The sequence below is a fragment of the Pogoniulus pusillus genome, chromosome 11, assembly GCF_015220805.1.
Source record: "Pogoniulus pusillus isolate bPogPus1 chromosome 11, bPogPus1.pri, whole genome shotgun sequence".
NCBI classification, from domain to species: Eukaryota; Metazoa; Chordata; class Aves; order Piciformes; family Lybiidae; genus Pogoniulus; species Pogoniulus pusillus.
In genome coordinates this window covers 22,716,934-22,734,316 of record NC_087274.1, presented here as the reverse complement: position 1 = coordinate 22,734,316, position 17,383 = coordinate 22,716,934, and the positions used below count along the sequence as shown (strand labels likewise).

At 41.3% G+C, this 17,383-nt stretch overlaps 1 protein-coding gene across 3 annotated transcripts; it reads right to left on the bottom strand.

Annotated features, from left to right (window-relative positions):
* Window positions 1–1,529: 1,529 nt before the first annotated feature.
* On the bottom strand, window positions 1,530–13,164 carry HS3ST1 (heparan sulfate-glucosamine 3-sulfotransferase 1). 3 transcript variants are annotated; one of them, XM_064151439.1, is made up of 2 exons: window positions 13,030–13,164; window positions 1,530–4,264 (listed from the first exon to the last, which is right to left on the bottom strand). In XM_064151439.1, exon 2 carries the CDS (start codon window positions 4,134–4,136, stop codon window positions 3,174–3,176), a length of 963 nt encoding a protein of 320 aa, XP_064007509.1. In that variant the 5' UTR covers window positions 4,137–4,264; window positions 13,030–13,164; the 3' UTR covers window positions 1,530–3,173. The 3 variants fall into 3 exon arrangements, with proteins under 3 accessions (XP_064007509.1, XP_064007510.1, XP_064007511.1); XM_064151440.1 differs by having other exon boundaries at window positions 1,530–4,261; XM_064151441.1 differs by lacking the exon at window positions 13,030–13,164 and adding an exon at window positions 12,610–12,624.
* Window positions 13,165–17,383: the final 4,219 nt, after the last annotated feature.

Genomic DNA, 17,383 nt, shown 5'->3' with positions numbered 1-17,383 from the left:
GGATCATACAGCACCAGCAATAGATAGATGTAGCAATATTCTTGATGAAGTAATAACTTCTATTGTTTTTCCCTAGGAGACATTTTTTTTCCTTTCTATACTCTTTCAGCAGGATTAATATACTCTTTCATGGAATAATCATTGTAGTGTAAACTTTGTCCTCTGCAGGTACAATATCTGGCTTTCAAACACTCACACTAATCTGTGTTGTCAAGCAAAGGGCAAGACTTAGTCTTGCAGTGCCACCCTGATTAATGACTTGATTGGCATTTCTCGTACTCAGGGGGAGTGGTAGACTTTGAATTGGACATTGAATATCCATAAAGTGTATTTATTTTATGTTTGCAAGAGTCATCATAGGCTTGGCTACCTGCCCTGTGGAAACGGACCTCTGGAGCAACACCCAGGTGGTTGTACTTTAAACCTGAGATGGTGGAGTTTTACAGAAATAAGCACCTCTATTGTGTAACATTGGAAAGGTATTTCCAGGGACTTTTTTCTTTTATGAGCAGATATGGCTTAAGTTCAAAGCTCACTATTTGTGCTTCTGCAGCCCCAGTCAGAACGTGCTTCAGCCCCTTTCTTTCATTTTTTCTTCACTTTCTCCTGTTGGCTTTTGTTGTTGCTTAGCACTCAGGGGTGACCTCATTGCTGTCTACAACTACCTGAAAGGAGGCTGTAGCCAGGTGGAGGTTGGTCTCTTCTCCCAGACAACCAGCAGCAGAACAAGGGGACACAGTCTCAAGTTGTTAGCACTAACACAGTAATAGTGACCCAATGGTTCATGCTCTACTTCTCAGCTCATATTGGGTAGGGTTCAGGGAACACATATATGTGCCTTGCTTAGTGACAGGCAAGATACTGGTATCAAGTAGCATTATACATCGAAGTATTCTCAGTCCCAACCCTGGCAATCACAATTCAACACTTACACCCTGTGATGCACTGTATGAAGTTCTTCAGGTGAACTTGATGCACTCCTGCCTTCTTACTGCTCTAGCTCCTGATCACATGTCCTGGGAGCAATTTTCCTTTCCCAGCAAAAAGATAGCAAATGTGGTGGGCTTAGTCAGGGACAGTAGGAAGGCACTGGTGAAGGAGGGGCTACAGTAGAGGTGTAGGAAACCTTTCGTTAGGGGCAAAATCCCTTAGGTCCAGATGGCTTCTGCAGAGATCATGTTTGCAAGGAAATTGAATAACAATGGATATAGAGAAAAATAGTGCCCCACCTCACACAACCCTCCTGAATTTCCCCTGTCTAAAACTTTAACAGGAGCATAATTGTACTAGAACCTTGTTGGTTTTGGCATCTGCCTCGTGTAAGACTTTATTGCCACCAGAAACTTTTCCTCCCTGTTGTGTATTCCTGGTCAGCAAGAGACCAAGCAGACACAACCCAGTAGCAAATGAACATTTTCTAACCAATTCACTAAGCTACAGCTAAGTTCCTAAGTAACATTAAACTGGAGTTGAATCCTAAATTCTGGTCTTCAAAACTAGAAACTGATAAAGAAAAGAGAAAGGAAAGATGCAATTCAGAAAATATTTTATTGAGTACAATACCATTTCATTGTAGGCTTTTGTCAAAGGTCTGCTCTATAAAACGCCACCAACCTCTCTGAGGCTGAATACAGCTTGGGCAGGTACACAAGGAGAAGGGGAGAGAGGGGCAGCATCTGCAAATTTTCATGCAAAGAGCACAATAAGGGATATTTGCATCCAGATGGAACCTTGTTGTAGTGCCCAAGTTTGCACCATCTCACCAGAAAAAAAAAATTAATGAATCTACATTTAAATTTTATAAAGGACTGTAACAACCAGTTACAAGTTCAAATTTACAAGGTGTTGCCCACTGCATGTTTAACAGCTGAACTCAAGATCATAAAATTAAAAGTAGGAGCTCACAATGAAAGTACCAGAGTAAGTCTTGTGTGGAAACAGGATAAACTCTTAACTCCAGGAACTGATGGCTAATAAGACATCATAACTACTGCAGACAAGGAGAGCTGTAACTGTTACCTATGTACTAATATCTAACTTCCATTTTTAGCAGATGGAAGACCATAAAAGTTCCTGGAACTGGGGTTAATCCCAAAACACACGTCTAATCAAGACTTGGCATCATGGTTCTTGGAAGGAGATTAAATGAGTAGTAGTCCATGGGCAATTTTCAGTTGCATGAAGCATCTGCTCAGTTCATAGAAAACAGCATTAAATGGGGTACAAGTATGATAATATTTATATGATTGAAGGTGTTGCTAATTGGAATGCAGACCAACTATTTTTTTCTGATGCAAGTGTTCATTTTCAGTGATGGCAAAGCATAAACGTGCCTTAAAATGTAGGAACAGTCATAAGCAACCTTGAAAATGACACTATATTGCTTAAATTCTTCTTTCAACCCTCCTCCTTTGTGAAGCATATATACATTCCAAGACTGTAGGAAGTTTTCAGGTTGACCATATTTCTGCAGCTAGCTGGGTTTTATGAGCTGGTCCCCACAGAATCTTTAAAATCTGCCACGAAACCTGCACTGTACTGCCAAAGAATTTGAGGAGCACTTGTTATAACAGTAAATATGAAGGTAACTACAGCAATTAATGTGCCATATTACACACGGATTTTCATTGTCCTTTGGGTGAGCATGTCCCAACATGTGTTAGCACCACCACGTTACCAGGAAATACTTTCATAATGCAGGACGGAACAATTTGCTAAGTACAACAATGTTTTCAAGTGAAAAAGAAATTATTGAACCTCATTTTAAAGAAGGAAAAATGGGAATATATAGTTTAGAGTATTCATTAGCAATTAGAGGAGGAAATCCAAATTAGTACAGAAAGGCCAAAGTACTCAAATAATTCTGAAGGGTTCTGTTGAAATGAACTTTTTACTCATTAAAAAGACAATGCATTCTCAAGACAGCATCTTCTGCAGTGAAATAATTTAGTTTCTTTCATATAGACACATCATACACAATGTTAACAACCATGAAAAACAATACAAAAATGCTTTCAAATTTAACAAGTAGAAAAATATAACTAGTATATATGGCAATTGTGAATCTAATACTGTACAGAAGTATCTATGGATTTTTACAAATAAATTATAGCTTAAATGCCCTTTGTAAAATTTCTCAATGTACACTGGAACATAGGCTCTGAGTCTCACCACTAACTCGCCATGAATGAGTGCCAGTCAAATGTTCTGCCCACGAGCTTAAAAAATTTCTTGTTGGGTTCGTGGAAATATTCATGCAGTTTCTGGAGTAACCAGGTGTCTACCTGTGGGTGTGCTCGTCCTTTTGACTCATGTAAACAGCGCTCTCTACCACTGTCCCTTAGGCAGTAGAAGCCTTTAGTTTTATTGAAATAAAAGTTTGAAGCATTTATCTGTGGCGACAACTTCAAAAATCTCTCTACCTTCTCTATTTCTGGGAAGGGGTCTTTGATTAGTTTATCCCCATCTACAATGTGGATATGATCAAGAGGAAAATACTTCAGCCAGTTTTGCATGTGGATGTAGTATAAGCTTCTGTTTATTGCCTTGTAGTCCACATTGAGTTCACCGTCTTTAACCAGGAATTGTTCAATGGATGGGTAGGGCTTGTGCTTCTGCATGTGATTGTAGAACACTTGGGTGTAATCTGATAGCACTCTCTCGCTTGGGTCTCTTAAAATAAGGAGTAGTCTCATTGATTGGTTCATGTTATAAACTCTTTCAGGCACTTTAGGTGATGTGAAATATGCTGGAGTTTTTTCCACGGTGATCTGATGGGGATAAGAGAATGGCATTTGATTCACATACCACTGCAATCCATTTCTGTAATGATCTTCCCAGTCAAAGAAGTGAACTTCACTTTCTGCTGCCGCAATATCTGGATGGAGACTCAACATCTCTAACAAAGCTCTTGTTCCACCTTTTCTCACTCCAATGATGATAGTCTGTGGCAGCTGCTGGCATGATCCATTAGAATGAATGTTTTCCTTGAAGTCAGTTTTTGGAGAAGTTTTCTTTAAAAGCTCTCTCTGAGCAGACTGAGAAGAAGTCTCAGCCTTCGAATTTATAGCCGGTCTGGAAGGCACTATCTGAGGTTGAACAATAAGCAACACAGCTCCCAGCAGAAAAGCTGCCATGACAGAAGTTCTTAGTCTGGTTTCACTCAAGCAGGTAATGGGGCATAGAGTGATTTCCACCGAGAACAACCTTTAAAAGTTGTTTTTGTTCTGCTGAGTGGATGTGTATTTCTCGAACAGAAACTCTGCTGAAAGAGGGAAAAGAAAAAGCAGCATGTTATTTCATACTCAGACATATCATTGCTAAAGCCACACTGCAACAATCCCTTGCTTTTCACAACAGAACAAACTTCCTTAGCTGTCCCAACTCTAGGCTCATAGATCATTCGGTACATTTAAATTCCGTAAAAGACAAGCACATACAATGATGTCATCAGAAAATGACTTCCAATCACTGGGAGACATGAACATTCTGAATCTTTCTGCTGCATCTAAGATTCATCCAGAGTGTTATTCTTTATTATTCTTTAAATTCTGAGTTTATTGGAGCTGAGCCACAATCACAAGAGAATTAAGTGCATTTTTTATCTGCAAGAGCAGGCTTATCATTGAAACAAGACATAAAAAGAGAAAGGTATGGACTGGACCAAAAGAGCATTCCTAAAAGCTGAGGATCTTGTGGGAGTTACAACCTCCTAGAAGACCACATGACAGCAACCTTTGAAGTAAAGCCTTCTGGAAAAGAGGCTGATGTAATTTAGATGGAGCTGCCCAACTGTGGCATGGTAAAATTCTCCCAGGAAGAAGGTAGGAAGAGCTCTGAGTGAGTAGCTGACCAAGGAAGAGTTGAGTTTTTCTGTCATTTTTAAGCAAACATTTGCTTTGTGCTTAGGGTTTCTGAGCATAGGGTCAGGCAGTACATGCTCTGGCCCTGCAGAAAGGTACAGTGATGAAACCACAAGCTACAGTTTGACTGCATCAACAAATTGCTTGAAAGAGTTGTGGTTCCAGTCATAATCCTCAGGAAAGAAAATACACAATGGATAATTTTGGTCATTTTTGACCAAAAAACTCATTTGGAGTTAGCCAGCAAATTGCTGTGATGCAAACAACTAACTTTACCCTTTACCAAAAGACTATTAAACAGCATCACTGAACTCCGTGTAAAGGTCAGGGTGTCCTTAATGCAGTGTCTGAAGTGAAATCTTAATGGCCTCACACGTGGCATAGCTGTTAGATTGTCATGTAGGCTGTGTATAAAAGCTCCTTGCATTAAGATACCTTCCAAAGAATTTATAACTGCAGTAGAGGGCTGGTTTAAGTATGATTTTGTTATTGTCTAACTGCCTTTAGAAGTGGAGGCCATGATGGCAGAGCACCTGAGTGCTTTGCTTTAGTAGGCTATTGTAATTATGAATTTCAGCCTGGAACGGCATGTACTGTACTGGCTAACAAGGGTTGAAATATGAAATTACATATGAACAACTTAAGGAAATGCAAGGTCTAGGTTTTGGAAACTCTCCAGAGCACCTGAAAAGAAACTAATGACTTTTCCACAATAAGCTAAGTCTCAGTGTGACAAGGACTAATGATGTGTTTCTAAGTAATCCAGAAAGTTCTGTTTGATAGCTTTGCAGTTACAGAGGTCATGACTCCATGCTGAATGGTACAGTTCTACTTCCTGATGTTTGCTACTGATTATCACTTTCATGCTTTCCTTTTTTCTAATCACTTTTAAAGGGCTAGAAGGCAGACCTTTGTTAGGAAGCAGAAATCAAGGCTGGGAGGAGAGTCATGATTGATGTGAAGTCAAAAGTGTGTGCTTTCCTGTATGCCTGCAGGTTTTGAGCTCATGGGCATGCCTTGTCTTAGGCAGCAGGTTGTGCTTGGGACTGTCCTGTGACATCTGGTGCATGGCAATTTTGCAATAGAATTTCTTGGTTTTCCATTTTTGGTGACTGTTAAGTTTTATCTGGGTTGAAGAGCTCCATTTTGGCTGTCGTAACTAATTTTCTCTCTCCTCGTCCTCACCATTCCTGTTAATCTTTCAAAGCTTAATCTACTTCTCTTTTAACAAGAAATAATCTTAATTATTTGCCTCAAACTGAGTGACATTGATGGGGGGTCACTGGCCGACAGACAATTCAATATGGGTAAATTCATGGTGGATGTCCCCACTGACCTCTGCTGTCACCATATCCAGCAGCAAAGGGAGAAAAAGGTACAGCACCTGCCAGACTGGATCAGGGATTGATGGGCAGCTGAGTACATAAGAGCAACAAAATATCAACTCTTGCTGAATTTTAAGGTCACAGATTAAGGGAATAGCCACTTAATTCAGAGTATATTTTAAGAATCACAAGTTCCAGAAATAGTTAGCCTGAGTTGCTGTCTTAACACCTTACTGGAAAAGCATAATAGGATTCCAGTGAGGAGCAGGTCAAACTGTTGTTGCAAGGAGTTAGGTTAAAGCCAATGGTAGGAACTCTGTTTCTTAGCAGTTAGACTGAATTACGCTCTGCTAATTGCCACATTCTGCAATAGGCTGTCTCTGGTAAGATTAACTTCTAGCTGCTGGTCTCAAATGTTGTGACACTACACTGCTGAGATTTGTTGTATATTTTAAAAGGAGCTATACATGTCAGTTAATTGGGACTGTTCCTTTTTAATTCATATTTTGCATACTACTCAGTTGTTAACTTTTTTAATCAAAGCCTTCCTGTGGCTGTGCAGCATGAAGATATTTGGAGGAAATGAAAGACACAGTGAGATCCCTTTACTATGGCTCTGCTCTTGTTTTGGCTGGCATTGTCCTTTCAAATGAGATTTGTGGGATATTACGAGTGTAGTACTGAGGTCTTCCGACTTTTTGAGCCTCAGTGGACCTCTTCCTCAGTCTCTTCCCATTCTTAACTCATACTTTTGGGAGGACTGCTTTTCCTAAGTAAATAAAAACAAGTGTTTTGCACCCCAAAATCTCAGAATAACTTGGGAGTGTCTGTTTCAGACAGAGAATTTTATTGTTCCTCCCCAACTGTTTGTTCAGGTGTGCATCAGGTGTTCTTACGCTGCAGAACACTGCTACACTATCTGTGGCATTTACTGGCTTGATGCACACCCAATGAACCATATCAGTAATTATGCCAATCAAAGTACCTAGATGCATTGTTGTTTTGCTTGCAAGCAGTAAACCTTTGTCTGCCTTTCCTTACCATCCTCTTGTTTCTCTCAAATTGTATAGGTTTGATATCTAGATAATTTTTTTGTTGTGTTAGACTAACACAACACAATAGACACAAGTATGATTCTAAATTCAGCACAAAACATATGTTGTGTGGGCAAAGTGGTGTCCAGGAATAAACCAGCATACAAACTGGTTGTCATTCAGCTTTCTTATGTCCTCTAACACTTTAGGCAGATCTGCAGGTTGGTGGTTAGAATTATAGCAGTTTGTATAAAATGATGCAAATGTGTATTCCATAGCTTTATAATTTGTGGGTCTGAAAAACCATTTCAACAATAATAAGCATTCGCTGAAGAGTTTGTAGCAGCCACTCTGCTAAATTACTTTTGTGCTCTAAGAATTCTCTTCAATGCCTCCACAAGTCATGCAGAGAATACATGACTTCACTCAATGACTTTGTATGCCAGATTAGTACTGACAGTCATTACTATTGTATTTGCTACAAATAAATGAGCAAGTTGGTAAAAGAAACACAGTTTATGTTAAATGGTGCTTTGAAGATTATACCAAGACTTTTCAAAAAGTCTGATTGCTTTTGCTTAGTCTTTTTTTCAGCTTTCTCCAATTAATTAGCAAAATGTACCATACCATTTGTTCAGCAAGATTCAACATGGACATTGCCAATCAGCTTTCACAATTAAACCTCTTCAAAGGTAATAGTAACTTGGAAGGAAATGGAAGCTGTCTCAGTAAATGTAGTATGAGGGCTGCAGCTGCTGTATTTCATTGCGTCTTGAGAATACTACAGTGCTCCTTGAAATATGCGCCGCTATTTTATGACTCTGGACTCTTTTACATTATTATCACCTTATTTGAATGCCTCAGTATGTCTATCCTCACTCAATGGCATGTCCTAAACTCCTGAGATTATATATCTATATTAGTTTAATTGTCATTAACAAAATAAGGCAGTTTTTACCTGAACTGATTACTTCATTTTTGCTGAGGGTAGGATGGGACTGGATTTAGATCTGAACTTTCTGAGAATCTTTGAGTCAGCTTTGAAGCAGGTAGGAGGGAACATAAGGAATGTCTGTAGAGCAGTCAGCAAGTATCGGGTAGACTCTCTTGGAAAACCTGACTGGGGAATACTTTACAAAACAATCTCACAGGCGCACGTCGAAAGGTTTAGCAGAGCTAATGGACAAGTTACTACCAGGGCAGTGACAAAGAGAGGGAAGACCACATCCTTTCCATGAATGTGCAGGTGACATCACCTTTATTAAAGAGAAGATGTGTTTTTATGATTCTCTAGGAATTGAGGATGAAGAGGTTAAGTTTCAGGTGGTCTCACTTTCTCTCCTTGGAGAACTGAAACACTTCACTGGAGAGAGATCTTTTCTGAGGCACCTAAAAAAAACCAGGAGTCTAGCCTGAACGAGAATGATAGATCAGTTGCTGAAGTCTGTCTCTAGAGGGAGATTAGAGCTGAAAATCTGAGTGAGACAGTCTGCTCTGCTCAAGTATATTTAGCATTGCAAATGTGATAGAACTTCAGGACAGTTTGTGGACCCTAAGTTTCCCTGCATTTATTTGGGCACTCAATACTGTGTAGACTAACACTGTTGGTTCATACTAGATACACAAGGCAACCCACAGATCCGTGTTCATACTAGATACACAAGGCAACCCACAGATCCGTGTTCATACTAGATACACAAGGCAACCCACAGATCCGTGTTCATACTAGATACACAAGGCAACCCACAGATCCGTGTTCATACTAGATACACAAGGCAACCCACAGATCCGTGTATGTATATACTAGATACACAAGGCAACCCACAGATCCACTGTGCTGGCCTCAGATTGGAATTTTAAGAAGTCCATACCTGAGCTAACCAACTCCTCAAACAACTTTCTAAAGTGATGAAAAGTCTGTGATCTGAGCATTTGTATTCCATGATGCATTTAATAAACCTGAGCAAGATCAATCATAGCATACTTGTAACTCTTCAAGAACTCATTGATATGAACAGTGTGTGTTCCCATCCTCCAAGAACAAATTGTATCAGCCATAGGATATACTCCTTAGTTGTTTATATGAGCCCTTTTGAGTGACACTCTATACCCAGTTAGTCTAAAGCTCTCTAGTACAGCTAGCACTTAAAGCAAAGTCAAGAGAGGAAAGAAAAGGGAACTTTTTTTTTTGTTGTTAAAAATCTGACCTAGTTTGTGAAACATTTTTTCCTAGGAAATGTATTCTGCATTTTGCCTTTTTCATCTATTAAACTGTCTCACCATGCCCTCTTCATGAAGAACTTCTTCCCACACTCCCCCCAACCCCATGTCCTTTTTAAAAAAAATAACATTTTAACAAAAATTGTAGACAACATCTGCCAGTGAAATGCTGAAATTCTGCTTTCCAGTAATTAACTACAAGTAATTACCTACTTCAGTGAGTGCTGCAGAGACAGGTGTATTAAATTAAATAGAACTACATGCTACTGAAGTCATAAATCTCTAAAGGCATAAACTATTGATCACCTCATGATATAGAAAAAACATTAATTTTATGAATTTGTACTACAATGCCTAAATTATATTGTCTAGGCCCATTTCCTAAATTAGATTAAAAAACGCTGCCCAACCAGTAGATAATTAAACCATGGCTTTAACTTTTATAGTTAGCATGTTAAGAAATCTAATCATAACTTCACTGCTGCTGATATATTTTCCATCAGCTCTAAGACTTTAGAAGCATGCTCTAAAAAGTCTCTAAATTTTGTTTAGGGGAACTCAAAAAGCTGAAAGGCTGACTTGGTAGGAAGTATTTTTGGCTGAAATCTGCTGTTTCTGCACCTGCTGTGATAAATACAGTTTATACAAATTAGCTAGGTCACCAGTTCATGACTTCTAAAGAAGGAGTTCAGTTCCAGTGTGAGCAATAAAGCAGCAAATTTATAATAGACTGCAGTTATATATAACATGCACTCTTTTTTCTTAAGGTCAGAAGGAAGCATTGCAATCTTTCATGCCATAAGATCATAAAAAAAATTTAGAAGGGAGAATATCCTAGATTTCAGAGGACCTCATGCAGGTAAAAATAAAATGGGACATTAAAGCAGAATAAAAATAAACTTGAAAAGCTCAGGATACACAGACATTTTTGTACTGAATGCTACTATGGAATCTCCCTACCACCTACTGGCAATTTTTTAATACCTGTCAAAACTTTTTTTTTTTTTCATGAAGAGAAAGGGCACACTGTAGCACTGCCTTCTCTACCCCCCCATAAACCCAAATATTCAGTTAAAAAATCCAGAAATTACTTCCCACCCCATTTCCCAGGCAAAATGGGTCACATTCCAATTAAGAAGCAGAAAACTATTGCACAGTTAATAGAGTTGCTTCCTAATTCATTAAAGCTGTCCCCAGGAAAACAACCTGTGTGAAAGGATGGCTCTGTCCCATCTTGCTCCCTTTCTGTAAAAAGGCTCATCTTAACTAGATGTATTGAAAAAGAGAACACGGCAGATGAAGCAATCTCATTCTCTTTTCCTCTGCCAAGCAATGCCTTACCACTCTGTAGCTGTGGGCCCCGTTTCAAATACCAGTAAGAGATTTAAACAACAAAAAAACACACCACACACAAATAAAACCACCAAACCCAACCAAACACAAAAAAAAACCAACCAAGCAACCAAACCTCCAAATAATTTTTTTGTTATATTCCAAGCAGATTTCTGTCTCTTCTACTCTCCTGCCTTTAGAATAATACCAGAGCAGAATGCACACTGGTGAGGTCATCACTGTATTAGACTTAGCTAAACCAATCAGTTTACTAAGTGAAGCACTACTTGGTGACCTGGAGGGAACCCTCATACTCTAGGGTAGGAAGCGAGGTGACCCAGCAGGATCTTCCATTTTTGACTCCTCAGTTTTCTTTTTTATAATTATCAAAACTTTTCATGGAAATCTACCAGCTTGATGTATCTTTGGTCTCTGATAGCTTCTTGGCTTTGAGTGGCATTTTTAGAAGATGGCAGGGGGAGATCTCATGCTAATCAGGCTATTAAAAACATTTCTGGTTTCCTCTAATGAAAAGCAGAAGAGTTATATGTATCTATACATGCACATATATTGGAATATATATGAATTGGAAGACTGTTTCCCACCCACTTGTTTTTCATGTGATGTTTGTGGAAGCATATGGCTAATTCAGAATAACTGAAGTAGTACCCTGACAAAGATAGAACACGGAAGAACCTGGCAATGCCAGGGTCAGAATTTGCTCTGTCAAATTAGTGCTTCTCCCCTGCAGAAGCTCTCTTTGCTTCAGATGCATAATCTTGCTGCTGATCTATTGGAGGCATGTCTTTGGATATGTATTTTCCAAAAAGAAAGAAAGAAAAAAAAAAGTAACAAAAAACCCAACCACCACCAGGGTGGGTACTTAAAGGGTAGATATGCAAGAGATAGCTAGAGCTGATGTCAGTAACTGTGCTCTTACAGATAGGTGCTCATGTCTGAGCAATACGGGAAATGCACTTGTTCAAGAATGCAAGAAATGCTGGCAAGTGGAAATTGTAGTAGTTATTACACCTATACATATATTTACATATGAAGTTTCATAGCCAGACACTGATTTGAACCTCTTCTCCTAAAAGCTCCACTTGCCATATATACTGCAGAGGCTCTCAGTGGGAGCTGGCAATGAATGGGTCTCTCGCGCCAGAAGGATGATGCCTGCAGACGCTCCATCCCTATGCCACTCAAGCCTGGTATTCACACAACTTCCCAGATATTTTTTTCCTCCCCAGCATCTAAATAGGTACAATCTTGGAACAGGGTAAGCCCCCAGCCTAACACAGAGAGCAAAGAGACACTTCTTTTTTAATTACCAGTCAACCTGTCTGTGCCCTTTCCTGATCTTTCCAGTGGCTGGAAGACAAGTCTAAACCAGAACTCTTCCAGATGAAGACTGCTACCCCTCCCTCCTGATATCCTTCTGCCCCCTAAATATTTTAACCTCTTACACCCTAATCCATGGAAAGCACGCTGACAATGGCAGTAACCAAACCCTCCTGTACTGCTCTCAGGAGCCAGTCCTTCAAAACAGAACCAAGCTCGAGTTAGCGTTCGTGCTCTCCTGACAGCTCCCAGATCTCTCTGCCCTCCAGATCTGTGCCGCTTGCCAGGCTCCAGCTCTGCACACTGCGTTCAGCCGGCTCCGGTGCCCAGCGTGGGAACGGACCAGAGATGCTCGGAGGAGCTTTTGCAAGTTGCTCTGCTGGCAGGCAGGAGCCCTGCGTTCTGCCACCGCCTTCTGCTGGCGTTACATGCCCTTGTATTTAGCCACACGGGAAACAAGGAGGCGAAGTGCCCAGAGGACAAACCTGAACACACCTACAGCGCAGGTGCTGCCAACTGCTGTTTCCCCCCCTTCTCTCTTCTTTTATCTCCCGACAGAGATATCTCCGAGACTCCGACTCGGAGAGTGAGGCGGGTGCGAGGTCGCTGCCTCGCGTCCCTCCTGGGGCCGTGGCAGGTCTGTCCCCCGTGACAGGTCTGTCCCGGGCAACCGGACACGCTGCTCAGCCCCGCAGCGCCGCTCGCCTCCCGCACACACGGGGCTCCCACCTGCTGGCAGCAGGTGCCGAGCTGAGGAGCGAGTTGCAGCACTGGGTGCCATCACCCCAGTACCCCTGGTGGGGCGGGCGGCAGTGCACCGGCACGGGCACTCGCTTCCTCCCCAAACTTCCCGCGATCAGCACCCACCGCTCCCCCGTCGGCACCCGAAGCGCCTCCGCACCTCGCAGCACTCACCGCCGGGACGCGGAGCCGTGGGGCAGCGCCCGCCCCGCTGTTCCATGAGCGCCCGCGGCGGCGGAGCCGGGGGAAGCGCTCCCGGCGGCGGTGTGCGGGGAGCGGGAAGCGAGCGAGCGCCCGCTGCCGCCCGGTCCTCGCCCGCTTGGACGCGGTGCAGGCGGCGCCCGGCGCCAGCTTGTTTGTGCGGCTCCGCCCCGCGGCGCGTCACGGCCAGGCCCCGCCCGGCCGCCGCGGGAGGTGAGGGAGGCGTCCCGGGTTCGGGCAGCGAGGGCTTGGTGCGCACGGTTGTGTGTGCGACAGTAATCCACCAAGCAACGTTACCGGCCTCGGGATAAATTGCCTAACTACAGCAAACGACGCTTCTCTCCCTGCCTGATGATTGTCTCCTTCCCGTACCTCCAAAAATAACACCCAGGCGGGGTCGTGTGAGTGAGAGACTGCTAGAGCTTGTCTTTACTTTTGTTTATGTTTGCTGGTCTTTACAACGCCCCCTGCTCTGGCAGGGGGACTGGACCAGAAGATCTTTAGAGGTCCCTTCCAACCGCTAACATTCTGTGATTCCACGATTGTCTGATTTTTCTTCCCTTGAAAAGCTTTTTGTTCAGCTGTGAGAATTTAAAGCAGGATGCATATCTGGACAAGAAACGGAGAGAGTCTAGCAGAGAGACACTGAGATGGTGAGGGAACTGGAACATCTTCCTTATGAGAGGAGGCTCAAGTCGTTTAGCCTGTGAAAAAGGATTCTGAGGGAATCTTATTAATACTTGAGAAAAAGCATGGATGTCAGGAGGACGAATCCAGACTCTTCTCACTTGTGTCTAGTGACAGGACAAGAGACAGTAGACGCAAACTGGAACATGGGGAAAAAAATCTTCACTTTGAAGATGGCAGAGCACTGGAACAGGCTGCTTGGAGAGGTGATGGAATCTTCACCTGTGGAGGCATTCAAAACCTGCCTGGATGAGATCCTGCGGGATAACTCTCTAGGTGACAGAGATTTAGCGAGGATTCAGACTAGCTGACCTTCAGAGGTGTCTTCTGAGTGCCACCATTCTATGATTCTGGGAAATAATAAGGGCAGCAGGGAAATGATTGGGGATTTATTGTAAGCTGTAGGGTTAATTTATTGAAATAAATCTGTATTTGCCAAGAATTGATCTATGTTTCTTTTTTCCAAGATAAAATGCATGAGAAGCAACATTAACACACTGCATTTTCATCCATTATTGTAACAGCCAAACTCTGCAAATTTACTGGGAGTGAAAAGCAGCCTCAAACACAGCAACAACAAAAACGGCAACCAAATCAAAGCAAAACAACTTCACTCTGTGAGTGAGGCTGGATTAATTTTGATCAGTTTAGCTCGACTGCAGCCTGGGCATTTCATAGTCTGACAGATCTGAAAGAGGAGGAGTGTTCCCTAAGAAGGTGGATTAGTACTGTTTGTACACAGAGTTTAGTACCCTTTGCCCGAGGAGGTGACTTAGTTAATCATAGGTCAGCACTTCCTTGACTGGGGCTGGGTAGCAGCCAGGAACCTTTCTGCAGCTGAGGGTTGGTTTAAGGCTTCCTGATTTTTTTTTCTGTTTTCTGTTCCAAGCTTTTACTTATTTTCTTTAGTTTTACTTCCATAGCTTTGCTTGGAAAGAATAATGGCTTGTTCATAGCTTGCTTTGAGAGCTGCTGTTCTCCAGTGGAACATGATTATATTGATTTAAGGTTTGATGTTTAAATTTCCATCCACACTGGTGGAGCTGTTTGCACAAGCCTTGCAGGACCAGGTTTCCACTGTGTGTGTATACTAGCCAGGTTTTTTTCCCATCCTTCAACTAGAAACTGTTTCTGCTGTGGCTGTTTACTGGGACTGGGAGCTTGGCATGACCTACACCTAAGCATCTGAGAGTGGTCTTTAAATAATCAGTGTATGAGAAAGTCTTCAATTACCTCTTCAGCCTTTTACAGGATGTTGGTTAATATTTCTGCTGAAAGTGGGCTAATGAGAAGCTTGCAGGCTATTGTGACCATTGCCTCAGCTCCTTGCATGCAGGTCAGTGGGAATGTCAGGTCACGCTTCCTGCGCCAAAAAACAGCCTGGTACATTAATGCTATGCAAAGGTCTTGTGTATGTTTTTTAATCCTTTTCCTTTAGCCTTGGTCTGCACTGATAAAACAGGAGCTACATAAATCAGATATGGAATTCTTGTTACTAACCATGGTTTCTATTGAAGGATGCAGAACAAATATGCTGTGTTTATTTAAGTATCACCAGCAATTTCAAATGGATTACAGGAGGTAGAGATGTGGTGGAGTTATATTGTTTACAGCTGCTTGTCTGCCTCCAGCCTTGAGCAGACATACTTTTGTAGGGCTAAATTAATTAGTAAAATAAATATGTAGTAGAAAATATAAGGAATGAAAAGCATCCAGTTATGTTTTCAAAACAGTATCTCTCAATAGAACCTTGTCAAAGATTTTCAAGAAACAAATACAATACTTAAGGAAAAATACAATGATGTAATTATAAATACATTTTATTTTGTGGGTTTTTTTTTCATACTTAATATTTAGGATGTTTCCCATCTTCATGTTTACTAAATCATTTCAGTTGAATTTCTTTATCACCAATAGACAAGAAAAGACTGCATGAGGCACTGGGTGCCATGGTCTAGTTGACTGGACAGGGCTGGGTGATAGGTTGCACTGGATGATCTTGGAGGTCTCTTCCAACCTGGTTGATTCTATGATAAGTGAAAGTACTTTGATTTTCTTAAGAAGTCAATATTTTGCAAGTGTGTTTGCTAAAAAAAATAACACCATACTGTCTTTTTCCTTGTATTTTAATTTATTGCTGGATGTTGTGTTTTAAGCCTGAGAGTCTAGTAGAGAAATACTTCCATCTGATTAGCCTTGCTGTTTAACCCTGCTGTCCATGGCATGATAGTGGATTTTGATTTTCGTACAAACAGGCCAGACACAAAAAAGCTTAGATGCAGTTCAGTTGCTACAGACTCTTACAATGCAGTTGTAAGTGATTACTGTATCTTCCATGTGATCTCTATATCAGATACCATAATATCCGTTTGCTGTTTAATATCCAGTCTCAATACAAAAGAACTGAAAGATGAAAAGTCACAATTTCTGTAGGTAGTTTCTTCCAATCATGAACTATCTTTGCTGTCAAAATAATAACAAAGTGTCAGTGCACCATTTAATCTGGAGGTATCCATATGTAGCTTCAAGCCATTGCTTTATATTATTATCTTCCCTGGTAGATTAAAGATATGTTTTGCCCCAAAATGTACTTTCTTGTTCTAATTAAGTCACTTTTGAGTTCTCCTTCCTTCCTGCCTCCCTCCCTTCCTCTCCTCTTTCTCTCTCCCTTCCTTCCATAAGCTGATCCCTTTCTGTGTCTTACTTTTCTCTAGACCCAACAAAGTTTAGATTTCATTGTTTTTCTTAACTTTCCACAAATTTTGATCAGTGAGTCCAATCTGCTGCATGAAAATATTTTCACAGTGCTTTGATAATGAATCCTTATTGCCAATAAGGGTTCAAGATCTATTGGTTACTCATTTCTTAAACTATTTCATGTGCTTTTCTTTGACACGTAATCCTTACTTTTTAAATTAAAATCTTCTGAGCTACTCAGTCTGATGCCTTATGAAAGTCTAGGCCTGTTCTGCCTGTATACTTCTCTTTATCAAGCAAATCTGTAATTTCCTCAAAACAGGTTTGTGTGACATAACGGTGGTAGTGTCTCCAACTGTGGGAAAACTGGTAAGAGAGAGTGACACTAAACATGCTGTATTTTTATTTGGTTAGTTGAGTGATGAGTAGTAAAAGGAAATGAGAATTTTTAAAGCCAGAAGAATAAGAAAGGAAATTGAAATTACCAATGCAATGTTGCCTGTATTAATTTACACTTCCGTTATTAGTCTGAAAAGGAGGATGTGAAATATGGGATATCTGATTTTACCAAAACTGCAGCATATCCTGGATGAGTGGTGTGTGTCATAGATTCTAAGGGAAAGATTTTCTGCCTATACAGTAATCAAAGTGTGAGCCTGCCCAGAGGAAGCAGTTCTCTTGGAGGAGGTGTCAGTTGATTCAGAGGCAGGATTAGATAATTTAAGGAGAAGGCTGGGGTCAGGAGACAGGAAGGCAGTAGAGGTGGGATGTCTGTGCAGTGGGAAAGGAGAAAGTCACACCTCACTGGAGGCAAAGTGACTCCTAGGATGGGCCACAGAGCTGCTCTACCAGTGCTGGAGGTGGGTGTTGCAGCTGGCTTGTCTCAGGAGCTGGATGAAGCTGTTTCCAGCACAGCCTGGAGAGCACTAGTTTTATTCTGCCA